Consider the following 22004-nt stretch of genomic DNA (forward strand, 5'->3'; position numbering starts at 1 on the left):
CAATGCTGGACACAACTGTATTCAAAACGATCATGTTTGTTAATTAGTAAAAGCACACATTCTCATTCCGTAATAAACCGCAATAAACATCCATTTGTTTTCCCAATATATTTCAGTTAAAAAATAGCCCAAGAGTAACCAACACTGATCATACAGAGATTTGACACTTAAAGGACTAGATTTACTTTGCACCAGTTATTTTCATCAGGTCATAAATCACGTGTCATTCCCAATATTTGTCTTATTTTTTCACCTGTTATGTTCTAACTAGTCCCCTTTGAAAATAACTGGTACACATCTAGCCCTATACCCCTCAGTAGGCTGTGCTGAAAAACACGTATCATCATCATCATCAATCATCATGACAATTCAATCTATACAGCACAGTACAAGGTCATTAACAATAGAAGTTAACAGAGGATAAGTGAGTCACAAGATGTGTAGTGGGACAACAGACACCAAGAATAAGTTTTTGAGTAGTCATTTTTCCCAGCAGTATTGTGTTCACCATACATTGTAGTAGATTATACGGTTTAAATGCGTAAGCAATAAATAATGCTAAATTATAGGAATCTTAGATTGGATGGACATTATTTGTAGTGTCACAGAAAAAACACCAACACGATTTCATCTGGAATGGACAACATTCCACCAGAATGTCAAATGAATCTGCCATAAAATCAATAGAATAAAACCCTCATCTGTGCACCAATGGCAGAAATTGGGGAATTGATTGGATAACCCACATCCAGTACATACATACTGTACATACGACATACAAATACTACAGGAGTCAAATATGCCAATGATGGTGCTCTCTCTTAATTAAAGAGAAAATAAAGAGAGGAAAAAGAAGGAAAAAGAAAATAAATAGATGGTTGTGGGAATGTAGTCATAGCAGGTTGTACACGTTTCAGTTGGTGTCCATTGTACGTGAGAACATAGGAGAGTAAGAGAGATAGGAACAGATCCACAGATCCTAACCCTCACTCCATCCAGACATGAAGTGACCCTTTATTCTCCTCATTTAAAGGCACCTAAACCACCACTAACTGGCTGAACTGGCTGAAAAACGAAACACCGTGTAAATCTACTGTACAGTGTCATTTCATGTTAGTTCCCCCAGGTACATTTAAAGATGCATAATATCCACGTCCCTTTATAGAAGTCTAATAAACAACAGTTCTGAGGTAGTGCAATACTGCTTCTCATTTCCTCTACAATAACATTTGACTGATCATGTACGCTAACGGTAACATATTAAATATTGAATCAAATCAATGATGGCAGAGGGTGTTTTTGACTCCCAGTATATAAAAAAAACTATTCACTTTGGTTAATAGGCTAAGACACATTATCGTTATTTTTGTTGTTGTATCAAAAGTGCATGGTCTGTGTGTGTGTGTGTGTGACGAGTCTTCTCCGATTCTACACTATTGAATGTAACAGTAATATGATATCTGTCTTGGAGAGGGGGTGGGTGGGTCTGTGTCACATGTCCGTTATCTCTCCATCTCTCTCCTCTCTCACTCTCTAAGGGGTGGAGGGGGCCCTAAACATAACCCCCCAGGCAGAGCAGTAGCAGCACGTGCACGGTGAGCAGGTAGAGGGACACCAGCAGGGGTGTGCGCTGGCGAGAGCAGAAGGCCACGCGCAGCATTCTCATCAGGCCTGGCCCACTGCTGCTCCGAATCTGATGGAGGGGGAGAGAGGGAGAGAGAGGGAGGGGGAGAGAGGGAGGGGGAGAGAGGGAGAGAGAGGGAGGGGGAGAGAGAGAGAGAGAGGGAGGGGGAGAGAGAGAGAAGTATAGACTGTTACAGGAGGCAGTAGTAGTAGTAGTAGTAGTAGTAGTAGTAGAAGTAGGAATAGACCATTCTTACATTTCATCTTCAGAAATGTATCCTGTGTAAATAATACAGGGTGTTGGTTGGTACTTACTCGGGTTGCAGAGCCTCCTGGTGGCTCAATGAGGACAGCTGTCTCAGAAGCAGAGAACTGCCCTTCATGGGCCGACTGCCATTCACCCTGGTTGATCCTACGGCAGGTGAGCGAGGAGAGAGATACTGAGTAAATACTGTCTGACACACACAGGAAAGCACACAGACAAGTTCCAACACCAATATTCCAAACGATGACTTGAGGCCAACAATCCCATTATCAACACAGTACCTCTACAAATCTCAGAGCAGAGTATCTCTATAGAGCCTGACAGTCACAGCAGCGAGCTGACATGCTCATTCCTCATTAGAATCACACTGTGTCAGTGAGTGTAGAGCTGTAGGGGAAGGCAGAGGATGACCTCTGTCATGTGACAGGTGACACTAAGCTGTGATAACTCTCTTACAGTTTGAGGCGGTCCTGGGCGGCCATTAGCTGCTCCTCCACAACCACCCGATACTGCTGCTCTTCATCCAGTCTGACAGACACAAAGAAAGGACACATTAGCATGTCGGACATGCTTGCGTTGGGCTGGGGCTGTGTGGTGTTGAATGGGTTTGTTCTGTTTGTTATTGTTCATTTTTTTGCGTGTGTGTTCTGGTCATTGGTAGAGAGAATGTGTGTGTGTACTGTATGTGTGTGTGTTCTGGTCATTGGTAGAGAGAACGTGTGTGTGTACTGTATGTGTGTGTGTTCTGGTCATGGGTAGAGAGAACGTGTGTGTACTGTATGTGTGTGTGTTCTGGTCATTGGTAGAGAGAACGTGTGTGTGTACTGTATGTGTTTTTAAAGGGGGGTGTCGTGGGGTTGAGAACTGGTACCTGCGCTGGAGCTCTTTAAAATCCACCCTGAGGCTCTCGCTCTCTGAAGGGCCACTGTGCTGCTGAGGAGCTCCGGGGGCACTGTCCACTTCCCCTGTCCTCTGGGGGCCACAAGAAATAGTCAAAATCACTCAACATTGTAGAAATCACTATAGTCTCGCACCTGAAGATCATTCAGCGGGCCACTCTCTGATTGAAGGACCCCTACTTTAGATGACAGGTCTGCCTCAAGAGGTGCCTGAGCACAAAAAACAACAAACAAGAATACATAAACAGCCACGGAGAAGAGACAACAGAGGTGAACCATAATCACACCGTTTAACCGTCTCTTAACTGCACAAATGTAGAACTGAAACCTAGATTTGTAGATAACATTGTCCAGTACAGGCCAAATGTATGCAGCAAGCAGAATGCATCTGCCACAGTCAACACTGCTGTTCTATCATACTATTTATCCAACTGCGCGACCAAGACACTATCCACTTTATATTTGTACCACAGTCGTACTTGACACAGCACATTCATCATTTATACTGTATATCCAATTGTGAAGATATCAGTTTTATTACTATGCATACGACCTTCCTTTAATTAATTGTTAGTTTGATTGGTCCAGAAAAAGGTGATTTCACTGCTCCTTTTATACCCGCTGTAAACTGTGTACGTGACAAATACAATTTGATTTGGACATGAACAGCAGTAGATTACGTCTGCCATCTCACTAATCCCTGGTCCAAGTACAGTCGTTATCAGTTGCAGATTTAGAGGTGTCCTCCTCCTAACCTGTCTCTGGTGCTGTTCCTCCAGTGGTTTGGGCCTGGTGGCGCGGGCCTCCTCCAACATGGCACTGAGCTGGCGCACCTGCTGGTCACGGTCCGAGAGGGTGGCCAGGGTCTGCTGCTTCAGGAGCTCTGCCTGGGCCTGCCAGTCAACCTGCTCCAGCCTAGAGAGACATATACACCTATATAGCCAAGGCATAGACACTCATATACCTCTAAACATGATTAAGAATGTATGTATGTCTCACCTGAGAATTTCTAGTTCCTGGATCTCCCTCTGCCTCAGGTTGTCCAGCTCCCTCATCCTGTCCACCATCTCCTCAGCCCTCCTCCTCTCCTCCTCTAGCTCCTGGCTGAGTCTAGACAGCTCTCCTCCTCCCAGTCGAGTGAGCTCTGAGTGCTGCCGCTGCAGCTGTTCCAACTACAGGACAGGGAGAAACAAAGCTTGTGTTACTGTGGATACTGGTATATAAAAACACGATGTGCAGGTAAGTTATGACATCACTACCATTGTGGTTGCGTTAGTAGTGCTTTTATGGAACACTTTGTGCAAAATGGAGATAATTCTGGTTGATTACCAGTCTCTCCCTGTCGTTCTGCAGGGCTGACAGGGCGTTCTTCAGTCCCCACACCTCCGCAGTGGATCCTCCATGGCCCGTGGTGGGTGTCTGCTGGCCCCCTGCCCTGCTCATCTCCTCCAGTCTGAGGCTGAGCTCCTGGGCCTGGCTGAGTGCCTGGTCCCTGCTGCCCTGCAGTGAAGCCATGGCCTGGCCGAACGCCTGGTTCTGGGCCCGGAGCTGGCCGGCCACCTCCCTCTCCTCCAGCAGCCTCTGCTCCATGGTCAGCAGGTCTCGGGCCAGCTCGGCCACCCTCTCGGCCGCTGTCTCCGATTCCATGCGCGTCACCCCTCCCTCCCAACGCAGTTCTTTCAGCTCCTTCTGCCGAGCCTCCTGCACCTCTCCTTCCTTGGCAAGGCTCTCCTCCATGCTCTCCACCTGGGCCCTGGCAGCCTGCAGCTGCTCCCTCAGCTTCTCTACCTCCGCCCCGGGAGCGTCTCTCCCCTGCCTGTTTCCACTATCACCAGCCTGGCTGAGGGCCTCCCTCTCCACGGCCTGAACGAACGCCTCCCCTCCCTCCAGGCTCTTGATCTTAGTCCCTAGCTCTTCTCTCTCCTTCTCCAGGGTAGCGATGCGCTCCAGCTGGCCGGACAAGAGTTGCTTGTGCTGGGACTCCTTCATGGTGAGGACCTGGGTAAGGTCGTCCCTGTAGCCATGAAGCTGGGCAGATAGCTTGGCCTTCTCTGCGTGGAGGTCATCCCTCTGGACCAATAGAGAGCGTAGCTCCTCCTTCAGACTGTTATTCTCCGCAGCAGCCTCCTGGATCAGAGTGTCCTTTTCCATCATCACCTGGGACAACAGACCCATTACGTAGAGGGATGGGTTATACAACTGGGGCATGAGGAAGACATTCTAGAATACTATCACACTAATAACATCACTCTTATCACTACATACAGTTTCAGCATGTCAATGACATGCGTGTACATAAACAAACATGGACCATTTACTACCGGTTTACATTAAGTGTAGGAGAATCCATTCAGAATCTCTTCTTGACCTGCCATTTATGCCTCTGTACACATGAGTGTTATCATTGTTTTTTAACCTGCAGATGTTTCTCCTCCAGCTGTTTGTACATGCCAAGTACTCTGTCTCTGTCGTCCTGTAAAGAGCCCATGGCCTTGGTGAAGGCGTCCAGCCTGGCTTTGCTGTGGCTGCTCTCCTCCTCTGCCTTCCGCAGCCGGTCCTCCAGACCCCGCACCTCCTCTCTCCTCTCCTCCAGCTCCTTCTCAGCCTCCTGGGCCCTGGCGTCAGCCTCCCTCCTGGCCTCCTCTGCAGCCTGGGGGGAGAAAGCATGTAAGCAGTCAAGAAGATGCAGGGGAATGGGTTTAAACATTTTCAAGCTTGTAAAACAACCTGATAGCTCAATCAAAACGGTAACATCACAATACATTTGTAGGGAATTTTGACACCCTATTTTGAATAAATGTAGAATTTGACACCCCATGCATTAAAATGAGCAACTATTCATTGTGATGACAAAACATGACATAAAGCAGAGATTAAATAAAAGTGATGCATACCTGTGTCACGGCTTGCTCCTTCTCCCCCAGCAGCTCTACCTCTCTCCTCTCCTTCTCACTCAGCTCTGTCTGCAGGTTCTCTGTCAGGGTCTTGGAGGAGTGCAGGTCTGTCTCCAGTTGTTCCACGCTCAGGCCCAGCCTCCTCCCTTCTGCTTCCCTCTCCTTCAGCTGGGACCTGGCCTCGTTGGTCTCTCCCTGCAGCTTCCCAACTGCCTCTTCCAGGGCCTGGGCTCTGTGGCGGAGCCCCTCCGCCTCGCTCTCCAGGGAGGCCAGCTGGGCGCGAGCGTCAGCCAGGGAGGTCTCGGTCTGGGCTAGGGACTTCTGAAGCTCTCCCCTCTCCTGCTCCAGGGCAGCCTGGTTCTCACGGAGCCTCTTCTCTTCCTGCTCCCATTTCAGCTGCCACTGCTCGTCTGCTTTCTGCAGTCTGGACAAAAAATAAGAAATAAACACATTACATAACACACTATAGTGTATCACAAACCTGGCAGGAAATTGGGGCAATTTAATTAATTAACTTTTTCAGGAAATGTAGCCATTTTTACCTGTCCACTGTAAGCTGTAGCTCTTCTCTCTGTGCGGTCTCTTTCTGCAGCTGTTCAGCCAGATCTCTGGACCGGGTCTCTCCCTCCCGCACCTCGGCCTCCTTCCCCTGGAGGGTGCTGTTGAAGCGACTCTCCCACTGCCGGGTCTCATCCAGCACGCGGTCCCTGTCATCCTGCAGGGAGGACATACAGCGCGAGAAGGCAGCCAGTCGGGCCAGAGACTCATCGAGGCGGGCCTGCATCTGCTGGGCCTGTCTCTCAGCGGTGTCAGCCAGCTCTTTTGCCTCCCGGGTGGCATTCTCCTCTCTCTCCCTCTCCCGGTAAGACTCCTCCAACCTCAGCTCAATCTGCTTCAGCTCGGCTCCCAGCCTGAACCTTACAGAGTCCAGGCTCTGCTCTGCCTCTGCTTTCAACTCAGCCTCTCTCTGTAGAGTGGTCTGCTCACAGGCTCTCCTCTCAGCTTGGGCCTGGCTGGCCTCTGTCTGGGCCTCAACCAGCTGGACTTTGCAGCTAGATAGCTCAGTCTCAGTCTTCTTCAAAGCGTCTGTGACTTTGGTCCTCTCCAGATAGACTTGCCCAAGCTCTTTGTGGACCTCGTTGCTGCCCAGTTGCAAAGCCTTGCCCTCCCTGGCCATCTCGCTGATCCTTTCCTGGTACTGGATGCAGTCCTTCTGCATCTGGCGTACCTCCAGCTGTTTCTCTCTCAGCAGCTCCTCCAGCTGCTTTGCCCGGCTCTGGCTGCCCTCTTTCACCCTCTGGGCGGACTTCAGCTGCTGCTCCAGCTCCCTCTGCTTCCCTGACTCTGCCTCTGCCTCGGCCCTCTCTCTCTGGGCCTGCCTCTTGTCCTCCTCCAGCCTGGCTGCCCGGTCCCTCTCGCTCTCGGCCAGGGCTTCCAGTTCAGCCCGCTCCCTCTCCAGTCTCTCCACCTCCCGCTGCAGCTCCGCAAGGCGCTCCCGGCTGTCTGCCGCGTCCTGCTGGTAGCCGGCGATACTGCCATTCAGCTGGGCCAGCTGGTTCATCAGACGCTCCTCTAGGTCGTCCTTCTCTACCTCCAGGCTGCTGTGGAGCTCCTGGAGTTGGGCTTCCCTTTTAGAGCTCTCCTCCATTAGGCTCTGTTCCTTATCTTTACTCTCCTGAAGGAGCTGCTCTAGAGAGGCTAGACCAGCCTTGAGTTCAGCCTCACTCTCTTGCCACTGTTCCCTCTCTGAATGTAGGGCTGCCTCCATTTCCCTCCGCTTTCCCTCAATTACGGCCAGTTCACTTTCATACATGTCTGTCTTCACCGGCTCCTCCCTCTGGGTCTGTTCCTTCTCTTTACTCTCCTGAAGGCGCTGCTCCAGAGAGGCCAGCTCAGCAGTGAGTTCAGCCTCGCGCTCTTGCCTCAGTTCCCTCTCTGACTGTAGGGCTGTCTCCATTTTGCTCAATTTCTCATCAATTAGGGCCTGTGTACTTTCAGTTATTTCGGTCTTCCCCGTCTCCTCAAAAGAGTGCATTTCAGGTGCAGCTACCTCAGACTCTATAGCCTGACTATGTGGCTCTATGTCCTGAGGCTGACTCTTAACTGGCTCTTGGGTAGTTTCAGTCATGACTGTACTAGACTGCTGGGCAACAATAGTCTCCTCCACTACATCATCAGAGCTGGGGGTTTTATCTGGAGCTAATCTGTCCCCTTTCTCTAGCTCTTGGGCTAGTTGTTCCCTCACCTTAACAACTTGCTGTTCTAAGGAGTCCCTCTGTGCAGTAGTGGCATTCAAATCAGCTTTCAGAGCCTCAAACTCCTCTTTGAGTCTTTCAAGTTCTCCTTTGAGTGCCTTGTCCTCCCTTCTTATTCCTTTCTTTTCATCCATCTCTCTGAGACTCTCATTCTCCTCCTCTAAATCCATTATTTTCTGCTGCTTGGTCTTGGCAAACTTCCTCATCTTGTCTTTGACAGTGTCCACCTCTTTCTGGGCCTCTTCTTTCTGCCGTTCAGCCTCCTGCCTGGCTGCCTCGTGGGTCCTGGCTCTAGCAACAAGCTCCTTCCTCTCCTGCCTAGCAGCTTCCAGCACACGTCTCACACGCTCTGCCTCATCACTCACGTTCTCATAGGACTTTAGCAGAGTCTCATACTCATCCTTCATCCCATGCACCTTCTCCTCACATTCTCTGCATGCCCGGGCAGCCTCCTCCTTGGCAGACTCGGCCTCTCTTTTACAGAAGTCTTTCTCTGTCAGCATACCCTCCATGGCCAGCTTGAGGCTCTCGCAGGACCCTCCAAGGCTCTGGTTCTCCACCAAGGTCCGATCAACCTCCTCTATCAGCCTCTCTCTTTCTGCTCTCAGCTTCTCCAGCTCGACTTTTCTAGCCTCCATCTTCTGCTGCAGTTCAGTGATGACTTTCTCAGTGGAGGCCAACTCCTCTTTCTGGCTTTTGTTCTCTTTGAGGGCATCTTTGCGGGAGATAAGGGCGGCCTTGAGCTTCTGCTGAAGCTGCAGGATCTTGGCCTCGCTGCGCTTCTCTTCCTCCTGCCTCTGGGGGACCTCAGCCTCCAGTCTCTGGCTCTTTTCCTTCTCTGCTCTCAGGCCTTCATGCAGGGAGGCGATCGACTGGTCCTTCTCATACACTGTCTCTTGCATGGACTGGAGGAGAGAGCTTTGCTCACCCAGCTGCTGGCTAAGCTCCATGATCTCATCGTTCTTGTTGCTCAGGAACTGCTTGAATTCCTCCACCTCTGTCTGCAGGATGGCAATGGTGGACTCAGCGGAGTCTGAGGCGGCTCCTTTGGCCGCAGCCTCCAACTCTGCTTTCACAGCTTCTGCATAGGTCTGAGCCTGGAGACACTTCTCCCTCAGAGCCTCCAACTCCTCATAGACATGTTCAATCTGGCTCTCCTTCTCTCTCAGGGCCTGCAGCTCTTTGCCCAGCTCTAGAAGCTCACTTTCCCTGAGTGCCAGGCTAGCCTGGCTCTCCTGCAGTTGGCCCTCCAACTCTGTACAAGATGCCTTCTCAGCCTGGACCTCTTCTTTCAGAGCTTGTAATGAGGCCTCAATGTCAGCTGAAAGTACCTGAGAGGGTTCCTCAGCACTGGGAATGGGTTTATCACCTTGTTGTTGTGCTTCATTCTCAGGGGCGGCAAAGTCCACCCAGTCTTCCTGGACCCAATCTCCTGCAGCTGGCTTCTCAATCTTCTCCGCTGCAGCGTTGGTCTCCAGCTCGGCATGTACTTCCTTCTCTGTGCTCACCTCTTTCTGTGCCTGCAGTTCCTCGAGCTCTCTCAGTCTAGTCAACAGCCCATCTCGTTCACCAACCTGCTCCTCCAAACGCTCCAACAGCCCGTTGTACTCTTCCTTTTGCTGTTTTAGCTGTTCGCGGTGGTACCTGTCCTTTTCTTTGGCCTTGCGGATGGTGTCTTTGCGAGAGTCCTGGGCCTCCTGGAGTTTCTTTTGCAGTGTTTCGCAATCTGACTCCAGTGAGGCCACCTGGGACTGCAACCCAGGGATTTCAGCTGAGGTGTCAGCCTCTGGAGTCTGCTGAGCTCCCTCACTCAGCCTTCTGTTCATTTCAAGTGTCTCTTCCAGAACCTGATCCTGCTGGCTGATTTTCTGTTCCAAAACCTCCATGGCCTCTTCTTTGGACCTCAAGGCTTGTCTGAACTCTTCGAGAGTAGTCTCAATTGCCATAACCTCTTGTTTTCTGTCTTTTTCTAAAGCTGGTACACTTGCAGGGGCTTCCACCGTTGCTTTCCCTACCTGTCCTTTCCTTTGATCTGCCTCTTTCTCAAACTCTGTAACTTTTTTCATCAGTTCTTTGCGCTGCACCAGGGCTGCCTGCAACCTCTTTTTAATGGTGGCCACTTGGGTTGTCAGATCCTCTTTGTCCTTTCGCAAACTAGTGAGCTCATCACCATCCTCTACATGACTCTCCCCTGTCGCTTTCTCCTTTTCTCCAGCTTTCTCAAGCTCAATTATCTGCTCCTTCAGTTTCTTGACTTCAGTGCTCATCAGGAACTTCTCCTCATCGGTCTGGAGTAGTTTGGCAGACATGCCATTGCTCAGCTCCATCATCTCCTGCTCTTTCTGGGTGATGCGCAGTTGCAGCTCGTTAATCTCTGTGTCCCTCTCAGACAGTACAGCTTTGGCCATGTCCCTAGCCTGGGAGATGTCCAGTAGGCTGGCCTCCATGTCTTGGAGCTTCTGCTCCAGCTCAGAGGAGGTGATCTCCCCTTCTTCCAGCTGGGCGCTCAGCATCCTGGCCTGGCCCTCCTGCTGAGAGAGAGAGCGCTGAGCCTTGTCCAGGTCTGCATGCAGGGCCTGGATCTGCTGCTCCTTGGAGCGGCCTTCTGTCTGCAGGCTGGCCAGCTGCTCCTCCAGGAGATGCATCTCCATGCTCTGCCTCTCCAAGTCAGAGCCACTGTGCTGGGCCACCGTGTCCATCTCTGACCTGGCTGACTGGAGCTCTTCCTCATATCTCTGGGCCTTGGACTCTGCCTCATCCTTGGCAGCTGCCAGGGACCGAATCTCTTCCTCAAGGCCTTGGGTTCTCTCCTGTGACTCTGAGGCAGCCTCTCTCAGTCTCTGGAGCTCAACCATGAGCTCACTGTACCTGTTCTGCAGCTCATCTGCTAGGGCCTGGGCAAACACCTGTCCAGGGGCAGAGTCAGAGTCAAAGAGGGTCGCCCCCTGCTGGCTGAGGTGCACCTGCACAGTCTCACGGATGATGACTGATGAGGACTCCACCTGGACTGTGGATGTTTCCTGCTCAGAGCTGTTCTCTTCCCAGGATTGCACCTGGAGCTGGCCAAAGCCCTGCAGTATGGGAGGCGACTGCTGACCTTCATCTTGGTTCACAGCCTCTAGGAGGGTCCAGCTGCTGTGGGCCACCTCGGAGTCACTGCTAGTGACCATCTCATCAGAGGAGGCCCCCTTAGATTCTCCGGGAGAGTCAGACTGGGGTTCAATGAGCTCTGGACTGCTCTCGTTATCAGCGGAGACTGACAGGATTGACCTATCCTCTGCCACCAGGGTGGTGTCCTCCTCTTGCGTGTCTTCTAGGAGGTCTGGCAGCACTGTAGGACTGTCGCAGGGGGCCATGGCAGTGTCCTCACTCTGGTCTAGAATCTGATCAGCGCTTACCTTGAACGCATCATTTGAGCCCTGCTCTTCAGCCAGCACAAGACTCTCTCGCAGGGCAGCCAACTCATGGTCTTTCTCCAATAGCTGCTGCTCCAGAGCCAATATTTGGGCTGGGGAAATCAATAAAGATGAAAATTAATAGCCAGCCTAATTAATTCACAATACACAATTAATTGATCATACCTGAAATGCCAAAACAGATATTTTTCATGTACCCCATGCAGGAATTTAAAGCTTCCTAAAATTCGATCCTACCACTGGCACCTCCCAGTAGTTCATGACTAGACCTATATATTATAGATTTCCTTCCAGAATTGTGCTTCTAACTGTTAACAATTCAACAATTGAGATGATTATTGACATACTGTCAACATACTGTCAATACTGTTAATTAAAATACTGTCAATAGTGTTGACATGTCTACTAAACCACCAGTCTTTCAGGTTTAGTTACAGACTGTGTGAAACGGGTAAGGCCTGTAACCGCATCTGCATCACTATGCCAAACTCTGTTGTCAGCGGGGCCTGTGACAGCACACAGTGTCCAATCCTATGCAAACACATCAATAGAGGATGTGTGTGCTGCTGGAAGGACGTATGACTGGTCCTGGTGGTTGGCTTTTAGATTCAGAGAATAAAAACACACATTTTAAAATAGGTCTCCTTACCTTTTTCAGCATCAGTCACTTCTTCCACAGACGGGTCAGTCACACACTGGACCAATGACTCCCTAGCAGCCTAGGAGAGAAAAACAAACGCCTGAGTTATTTCTGAACACACAGAGGGTGTAAACTGTATGACTTAATAATAGATCAATCCCATTGAAGTGGGACTACGTTCAAAATGAAGTGAGTTAACAGTTTCACACAGCTGTAATGTAGTTACACAATAGTTACACTGTAGTTATGATGGGCCTGAAGGTCAGCCCAGGGCTGCAGTCATAACAGAGGATCAGTGGAGAGGCGATTAGCCTTGCCTTGACCCAAATGACAGGAGGACATTCTGCCTCAGCATTATTAAACCCAACCACTGTCTCTGTCCCTCAGGCTGTCCCCTCTGAGATAGATCGTGGCCGACTGACCTGCCCCAGTAGTCAGGGCAGAGACCAGAGAGACTTCCCCACATGAATAAGCATGTGTGACACTCAATGTGCTGACTGGGCAGTCCTCACAGCACAGTGAAATAACAGCACACCAATAGATCATATTGTATTGGACTGCACACACATACAGCACAAATGAGGGTTTGTCGCTTTCTATTGTGACTCCGCACAGTCAACAAATTCTATTTGGGAAGGGAATTGTCTAACAATTATATTGAACATACAGTGCCTTCAGAAAGTATTCACACCCCTTGACTTTTTCCACATTTTGTTGTGTTACAGCCTGAATTTAAAATGTATTAAATTGAAATGTTGTGTCACTGGCCTGAACACAATACCCCATAATGTGAAATTGGAATTATGTTTTTAGACATTTTTCAAATTATTTAAAAATGAAGAGTTGAAATGTCTTGAGTCAATAAGTATTCAACCCCTGTGTTATGGCAAGCCTAAATAAGTTCAGGAGTAAAAATGTGCTTAACAAGTCACATAATAAGTTGCATGGACTCACTCTGTGTGCAATAATAGTGGTTAACATGATCTTTGAATGATTACCTCATCGCTGTACCCCACACATACAATTACCCCTCAGTCAAGCATTGAATTTCAAACACAGATTCAATGACAAAGACCAGGGAGCTTTCCATTGCCTTGCAAAGATGGGAACCTATTGGTAGATGGGTAAACATTTTAAAAGCAGACATTGAATATGCCTTTGAGCATGGTGAAGTTATTAATTACACTTTGGATGGTGTATCAATACACCCAGTCACTACAAAGATACAGGCATTCTTCCTAACTTAGTTGCCGCAGAGGAAGGAAACCGCTCAGGGATTTCACCATGAGGCCAATGGTGACTTTAAAACAGTTACAGAGTTTAATGGCTGTGATAGGAGAAAACTGAGGATGGATAACAACATTGTAGTTACTCCACAATACTAACCTAATTAACAGAGTGAAAAGAAGGAAGCCTGTACAGAATAAAAATATTCCAAAACATGTCTGTTTGCAATAAGGCACTAAAGTAAAACTGCAAAAAATGTGGCAAAGAAATTAACTTTTTGTCCTGAATACAAATCGTTATGTTTGGGGCAAATCGAACACAACACATCACGAAGTACCACTCTTCATATTTTCAAACATGATGGTGGCTGCATCATCTTATGGGTTTGCTTGTCATCAGTAAGGACTGGAGAGTTTTTCAGGATAAAAAGAAACGGAATAGAGCTAAGCACAGGCAAAAACCTTGAGGAAAACCTGGTTCAGTCTGCTTTCCAAAAGAGACAGATTCCCCTTTCAGCAGGACAATAACCTAAAACACAATGCCAATTATAAACAGGGTGGGTCGAGCCCTGAATGGTGATTGGCTGACAGCCGTGGTATATCAGACCGTATAACGTCAGCAGCATACCACTGCTGGCTTGCTTCTGAAGCTAAGCAGGGTTGGTCCTGGTCAGTCCCTGGATGGGAGACCAGATGCTGCTGGAAGTGGTGTTGGAGGGCCAGTAGGAGGCACTCTTTCCTCTGATCTAAAAAATATCCCAATGCCCCAGGGCAGTGATTGGGGACTCTGCCCTGTGTAGGGTGCCTTCTTTCGGATGGGACGTTAAACGGGTGTCCTGACTCTCTGAGGTCATTAAAGATCCCATGGCACTTATTGTAAGAGTAGGGGTGTTAACCCCGGTGTCCTGGCTAAATTCCCAATCTGGCCCTCAAACCATTCACGGTCACCTAATTAATCCCCAGTTTACAATGGGCTCATTCATCCCCCTTCTCTCCCCTGTAACTATTCCCCAGGTCCTTGCTGTAAATGAGAATGTGTTCTCAGTCAACTTACCTGGTTAAATAAATAAATGTAAAAAATAACATGGGTATGACAAAACATTTATTTTTACTGCTCTAATTACATTGGTAACCAGTTTATAATAGCAATACGGCACCTCGGGGGTTTGTGATATACAGCGTTGCGTCGTGCCTAAGAACAGCCCTTAGCTGTGGTATATTGCTTAAATATACACTGAGTGTACAAAATATTAAGAACACCTGCTCTTTCCATGACATAGACTGAACAGGTGAATCCAGGCGGAAGCTATGATCCCTTATTAATGTCCCTTGTTAAATCCACTTTAATCAGTGTAGATGAAGGGGAGGAGACAGGTTCAAGAAGGATTTTTAAGCCTTGAGACAAGTGAGACATGGATTGTGTATATCTGCCATTCAGAGGGTGAATGGGTAAGACAAAAGATTTAAGTGCCTTTGAATGGGGTATGGTAGTAGGTGCCAGGTGCACCGGTTTGCGCAAAGAACTGCAACGCTGCTGGGTTTTTCACACTCAACATTTTACCATGTGCACTAAGAATGGTCCACCACCCAAAGGACATCCAGCCAACTTGACACAACTGTGGGAAGCATTGGAGTCAACATGGGCCATCATCCCTGTTGAACGCTTTCGACACCTTGTAGAGTCCATGCCCCGACGAATTGAGTCGGTTCTGAGCGCAAAAAGGGCGGTGCAACTCAATATTAGGAAGGTGTTCTTAATGTTTTGTTCCTAAGTGGCCTAGTTACAGTTGACTTAAATCGTCTTGAAAATCTATGGCCACACTTGAAAATGGCTGTCTAGCAATAATCAACAACCAACTTGACAGTGCTTGAAGAATAAAAATAAAAATGCAAATATTGTACAATCCAGATGTGCAAATCTCTTAGAGACTTACCCACAAAGCCTCACAGCTGTAATCGGTGCCGAAGGTGATGCTAGCTGTATTGACTCTGGGTGTGAATACTTATGTAAATGAGATATTTCTGTATCTCATTTTCAATAAATGTAGTAACACTTCTAAAAACATGTTTTCACTTTCTCATTATGGAGTATTGTGTGTGAATGGGTGAGAGCAAAAAATATATTTAATCCATTTCGAATTCAGGCTCTAATACAACAAAATGTGGGTTATGGGTCAAGGGTTATGAATACTTTCTGAAGGCACTGTAATTTCCCTGTCTGACATAAATAGATGCCATATATTAACCTAGGTCTTTGTTCATTGGTCATAGTTTTTTTGGCATTGCATAACTTCTCAAATAACGAGCCTTGTAAGACATCAATCAATAGCTTGTCTTTTACACAGATGAAAATGAGCCCACCATTTGGTCAAATTACTGAAACAGACGAAGAACATTAGAGAATCTAGCAATGGGTACAACAGACTGAAGAGTCTGGTCATTTGGGGCTCACAGATAATAAACCATATAAGCTATTTCTCCCAAAGTACATTTTGATGTTTATTTTCAGGTTATTACAGGATTCAAAACAAGCTTACAACATGTGCTACCTTAATTAATTTAGTAGTCGTAACAATACCCTAAATTAATTTAGTGCGTCTGACTGCTCACCATTCCAATTTGCTGCTCCAGCTGTTGTATCCTAGCAACAGCCTCTTCGCCTTCTGCAGTGCGCTTATCCAGTTGTTCTGAAAGAAAAACACAATTATTAAATACGCTGCAAGCAAGCCACTTGTTAGGGTATCATGAATGCTTTACACTTATAAACGGAACCTGCATGATAGTGTATTTGGTTCCCTTACCTTGCAATGTCTCCATAGTGTGGGTGACCTGGGCGCAGCGTTGCTCGCTCTCCCTCTGCTCCACCCTCAGCCTCTCCAGCCGGGCCTCCAGGGCCTGCAGTGTATCCAGGCACAGGGCCGGGTCAGTGGAAACAGGGCTGTCCTCCTCGGCCCCCTCTCCAGCCAGAGAGCGCAGGCCTGTCAACAACTCAGCCAGGGCCTCTCCTGCCCTTTGCCCCTCTCCATGCTCCTCTCTTAAGGCAGCAAGCTCCTTCTCCAACCTGGCTACTTCTCTGTTGGTCACTTCCTCCCGCTCTCTAGTGGCCCACTCCAGTTTCACTGTCAGCTCCTCCATCTGGGCTGCTCTGTCTCTCTCTGAAGCCTCCAAACTGGCTAGCTGAGCAGCTCTGTCGTGCTCTGAGGCCTCCAGGTTGGCTAGCTGGGCTGCTCTGTCCTGCTCGGAGGCCTCCAGGTTGGCTCGGAGGGCCACCAGCTCTGCCTCGGCCTGGCTAGACCACCCAGCCCACTGCTGCCTCTCCTCCTCCCTCTGCCTGCTAGCCTCAGCCAGCTCCTGCTCCCTATGCCTGCCAGCCTCAGCCAGCTCCTGCTCCCTATGCCTGCCAGCCTCAGCCAGCTCCTGCTCCCTCTGCCTGCCAGTCTCAGCCAGCTCGTCCTCCATCTGGTGGAACTGAGCCGTGAGGATCTGCAGAGAGAAGGAGGGAGAGTTAGAGATAGAGGTAGAAGTAGAGGTAGAGAGAGAGGCAGAGAGAGAGAGACAGAGAGGCAGAGAGGGGCAGAGAGGGCAAGAGAGGCAGAGAGAGAGAGAGGGAAAGAGAGGCAGAGAGAGAGAGAGAATGAAGACAGATGAAGGACGGGGACGGTAAGGTCTACAACGAGAAATGCTCTGCTGTGCCAGTAAAGCAGTGATTTTGCATTTAGATGAGAAATTAGTCTGCCCCTCAGCCCTTATGTAACATGCAACTTGTCAATCACCAAATGTACTTACTCAATCAGTGTCACTCCGCTGTCACACTAGTAACTTGGTGAATAATGTAATACAGTACTCTGTGTCAGTCTCTTCAGATGGGCTCATTTTGCCCAAGGGTCAGTCAGGTTGCATTGTTATTCTATTGTGGGACCTTCATTGAGAAAACACCATTCCCACTATGGCTCTACACTGACCAGCACAGTAGAGCGTGTCTGTACCTGTTTCTGCTGGTCGGCATTGTCCAGCTCCCCCTGCAGCATCTCCAGCACCTGGCAGCGTGACCGCATGGCTTCCTCATGCTCCTCACAACGCCGCTGGGCTGCACGTAGAGCCTAGCAACACACACACTAAGGGCTTGGGTACAGGCTAAAAACAGTGTATAGGACCTGGCCTGTATGAGGGAGTGTAGAGTGAGTCAGAGAATGAAGTTTGTACCTGCTGTACTTGCTGCAGCTCGGCGTCGTTCTGCCTCTGCACTGTGACCCTCAGCAGCTCGTCCTCATGCTTCTGGATCTGCTCCTGGAAACGCACGTCCTTTTCACAGACAACTGCCTGAAGCACACGAACCTAAAAGAATGACACATCTCTGCAGTCAGCTGAAGGGCCCTTTTTTATAATACAATGCAATCCGGAACATTTTCATTGAAAATGGTTAGAGTGACAAGGAAACTGGCACCTGCTCCGTGTGTACGGCTTCCTTTTCACACAGGGCCTGTTCGGACATCTGGAGACGCTCCTCGAGGTTCTTCGTCGAGGTCGAGACCTCACTGAGCTGCTTCCTCAGCTCCTGGAGTTCCTCCTCCACAGCAGGAGCTGAGCCGGTGAAGGAGCTGTCTGGAGAGCTCTTCAGGAAATAGACAAGGATTTCAAAATGTTATTGATGACAAAATAGTCTAGTGTAGACCAAACTGGCTGTAAAGAATCTACATCATTTTAACTGAATACATAACAGCTAAAATACACATCAGAACCATGCTTATTGAACGTGGAGTTATTTGAACTCAGCTAAAGGACTTACTGCTGCTCCCTCCTGCCCCTTGAGGTCAGCAATTTGTTTATTCAGAGTAGCCATCTTGGCTTTGGCCTGCAGCTTCAGTTTAGTGAAGCGTGCCTCCGCTGTCTCCCTTTCGCTCTGTAAACACACCAACAAACACAGCATTGAAACTTGTGTTCCAGCAACAACAGCATCCTCTCAGTATACTTCTGACCACAATCATTATTTGACAAGAAGTGCATCAAATATGAATATTTCATGAACCCAACCCACACAGGAGAGAAAGAAAATCGAAGCTATGCATTGAGGGCACATCCATATAAAACCACTGCATTCATGTCTCACACACGCATACAAAGTCAAATCAATACACGCACGCACGCACGCACGCACGCACGCACGCACGCACGCACGCACGCACGCACGCACGCACGCACGCACGCACGCACGCACGCACGCACGCACGCACGCACGCACGCACGCACGCACGCACGCACGCACGCACGCACGCACGCACGCACGCACGCACGCACGCACGCACGCACGCACGCACGCACGCACGCACACACACACACACACACACACACACACACACACACACACACACACACACACACACACACACACCAGAGGGAGCAGCCCCCTATCTACATTGACGGGACAGTAGTGGAGAGGGTGGAAAGTTAAGTTCCTCGGCGTACACATCACGGACAAACTGAAATGGTCCACCCACACAGACAGCGTGGTGAAGAAGGCGCAGCAGTATGCCAACATACTGACTCAACTCCAGCCACTTTAATAATGGAAAAATTGATGTAATCAATTTATCACTAGTCACTTTAAACAATGCCACTTTATATAATGTTTTCATACCCTACATTACTCATCTCATATGTATATACTGTATTCTATACCATCTACTGCATCTTGCCATCTTGATGTAATGTATCACTAGTCACTTTAAACAATGCCACTTTATATAATGTTTTCATACCCTACATTACTCATCTCATATGTATATACTGTACTCTATACCATCTACTGCATCTTGCCTATGCCGTTCGGGCATCACTCATTCATATATTTTTATATACATATTCGTATTCATTCCTTTACACTTGTGTGTATAAGGTAGTTGTTGTGAAATTGATAGGTTATATTACTTGTTAGATATTACTGCATGGTCGAAACTAGAAGCACAAGCATTTCGCTACACTCGCATTAACATCTGCTAACCATGTGTCAATTTGATTTGATTTGACACACACAAAGTCAAAACAATACATGCAGGCCCATAAAACCAAAGGAAAACACTCCCACCTGTACCCAGGTCTCACCTTGAGCTGGGTTTCGAAGGTGGCCAGCTGGCTGTCCTTATCTCTGACCACCTCCTTGAGATGCACTGTCAGCTGCTCCAGATGGGCCAGCCTCTCCAGGGGCTCCTCCTCCACCCCAGGCCCAGACTCCTCAGGGGCCCCGGGGGCATCTCCAGGGGGAAGCTGGGGGACCAACATATCCTGCAACAGAGCCACAGAGAAGAAGAGTGGATACAAATATGGGGACTTGGAGAACATTAAGGCCTCCAACGGTGATTCGTTAGAGCAGGGTTTCCCAAACTGGGTCCTGGGGCCCCCTCCCCCTGGGTGCACGTTTTGGTTTCTGCTCTAGCACTACACAGCTGATTCAAATCATCAGAGCTTGATGATGAGTTGGTTATTTGAATCAGCTGTGTAGTGCTAGAGCAAGAACCAAAATGTGCACCCAGGGGGCCCCAGAACCGAGTTTGGGGAACCATGTGTTAGAGTGCTGATCAGTTTTGCCTTTTAGATCACAATGGATTTATTATTATGGACAGAGAGGAGCTGATCCTAGTTAAACACTACTACTCTGAGACAGTTGATAAATATGGGCCCAGGACAGAAAACATGTGCCGTGTTATGTAAGCTTGTGAGGGGTTGAGGGAGTCTCTCTTACCTGAGGGGCTCCATCGGGGGGCTCGTCCCCAGACAGCTCCTGCAGGACGTTGGTAAAGCCCTGCGACAGCCGGCTGAACATGTAGCCGAAACTGGTGGTACAAGACAGAGACATTAGGCCTTTATCTGGACAGGTGGGACCTGGGTCATGGTCAGCAGGTTTCAAAAGATCCTACCCAAAAAGGTCCTTCAAGATGTCCTACCTAAACTTTCCAAATATATTTTGTGGCTTTCATATCTTCTGAGTCCATAGATGCCACAACAAAATAAATGATAAGCTTATCAATTTTTTTTTTTTTAAATGGTGAATATTCCATGCAGTGTTTCTTACCATGCAAGATCCCTGATCAAAGTAAACCCATGTCCTAACATGATACTTTCACCTTGGTTTGACATGTTAGATATGAGATTTCTGAGAGATGCCCAAGATTCTAGAGTTTTTACATTGAGGGTTCTGTCTCAATCAATCAGTACTTATAAAGCCCTTTTTACATCAGCAATTGTCACAAAGTGATTATACAGAAACCGGATCAAAAAATCTCCATGGAGTTTGCATTATGATGCATTTACAATGTTAGCGCCCCTGTTATGTTATGATTCTCATTTCTGTGTATAGAAATGATTTAAGACAAAAACATAGGTTGACTAAAATAATCAATGGAAATAAGTGCAGTGGATGATAACAATTGAGAACTGTGAAATCATAGAATGAGGGTTCCTGGACAGTCAATCACTGGAGGCCCCTCGGAGGACCATCCCCCTCAGTGAATTTCATAAAAATTATGACATTTTCAAAAAGTTAACCTTTTTAGATCAAACTATACTAAATATATTCACGTCACCAAATAATTGATGAAAACACACTGTTTTGTAATGAAGGTCTACAGTAGCCTCAGCAGCCCTCAGCATGTTAGCACCATAGTGTATCTGGAGGACAGCTAGCTTCTGTCCTTCTCTGGGTACATTGACTTCAATACAAATCCTAAGAGGCTCATGGTTCTCACCCAGTTCCATATACTTACACAGTAATTATGACAACTTCCGGAGGACGTCCTAGAAACCTATCACAGCATGAACTGACATGTTGTCCTTGCAATCAAAGGATCAGAGAATGAATCTAGTACTGAAAGCATAAGCTACAACTAGCTAGCACTGCAGTGCATAAAATGTGGTGAGTAACATTAGTTGACTCAAAGAGAGAGAAAGACAGTAGAACGGTTAACAAAATAATTTATTCAAAAAATTAAGGAAAAGTAAGAGTGTTGTATTTTATTTGTGTTACTTTCACTTACTTGGCTAGCGAATGCAGCTAGCTAGTTAAGTGTACTCAAACAGAGAGGGATTCTATGTTAGCTAGCTGGCTATGGCTAAACAACACTGGATTTCTTCCAAGTCAAGGTAAGCTTCTTTTAATTTTTGTTTTACTTATTGCCACCGGGCCCACCAGTTCATTTATGGAAAGAAACTGGTGAAAAAAGACCTGAATTTGTCCAATAGAAATTCACATTTGCAACTGTCAGCTAGATGCAGGCAAGAGTGTGGAAGGCTGTATTGACTGTGTCAGTCTGTCACCTTGATTCTCCACCTCATTCATAGGCTAGGTTGTAGCAACCTCACGATGGGTACAGGGGAAATTAATGTTACATTGAGCTGGGTGAATGTGTCATCCGATATGCTGTAATAGAAATAAGGCCATACTCATAAAAATGTATCATCCTCCATCATCTTAAATGGCACCGACCGCCACTGCAGTCAATCATCCTTTGTGCCAATAATATACCTGTGGCAACATACATTTACGGGCATTATTGTTATTGCGACCCAGATAGTTCGTGCAGAGGGCCTCGAGGTTCGAATGTCACCCGAAGAGCCGAACACTGCCGAACAATAGGGCCACTCGACTGCGGCTGCGTCACTTCGTTTTGCCCACTACTCCTGAACAGCAGATTATGGGGAGAAATGGATGGCTTACTTTCTGAACATTTTGACAGTGCTGTCTCCAACCATAGTAAGAGTATTTGATGTATATACATACATCGGAATTATGATGT

General features: G+C 48.0%; 1 protein-coding gene across 1 annotated transcript; it reads right to left on the reverse strand.

Annotated features, from left to right (window-relative positions):
- Window positions 1–93: 93 nt before the first annotated feature.
- On the reverse strand, window positions 94–19494 carry LOC120049119 (golgin subfamily B member 1-like). The gene is made up of 18 exons (XM_038995360.1): window positions 19318–19494; window positions 18005–18118; window positions 17663–17830; window positions 17422–17553; window positions 17205–17318; window positions 16020–16701; window positions 15829–15905; window positions 12002–12071; window positions 6224–11444; window positions 5682–6105; window positions 5204–5437; window positions 4117–4944; window positions 3787–3959; window positions 3543–3702; window positions 2760–2860; window positions 2345–2416; window positions 1939–2035; window positions 94–1693 (listed from the first exon to the last, which is right to left on the reverse strand). The coding sequence occupies exons 1-18, from the start codon at window positions 19492–19494 to the stop codon at window positions 1553–1555; spliced, it is 8985 nt and encodes a 2994-aa protein (XP_038851288.1). The 3' UTR covers window positions 94–1552.
- Between the last annotated feature and the right edge of the window lie 2510 nt (window positions 19495–22004).

This window comes from Salvelinus namaycush, chromosome 6 (genome assembly GCF_016432855.1).
Source record: "Salvelinus namaycush isolate Seneca chromosome 6, SaNama_1.0, whole genome shotgun sequence".
In the NCBI taxonomy this organism is placed as follows: Eukaryota; Metazoa; Chordata; class Actinopteri; order Salmoniformes; family Salmonidae; genus Salvelinus; species Salvelinus namaycush.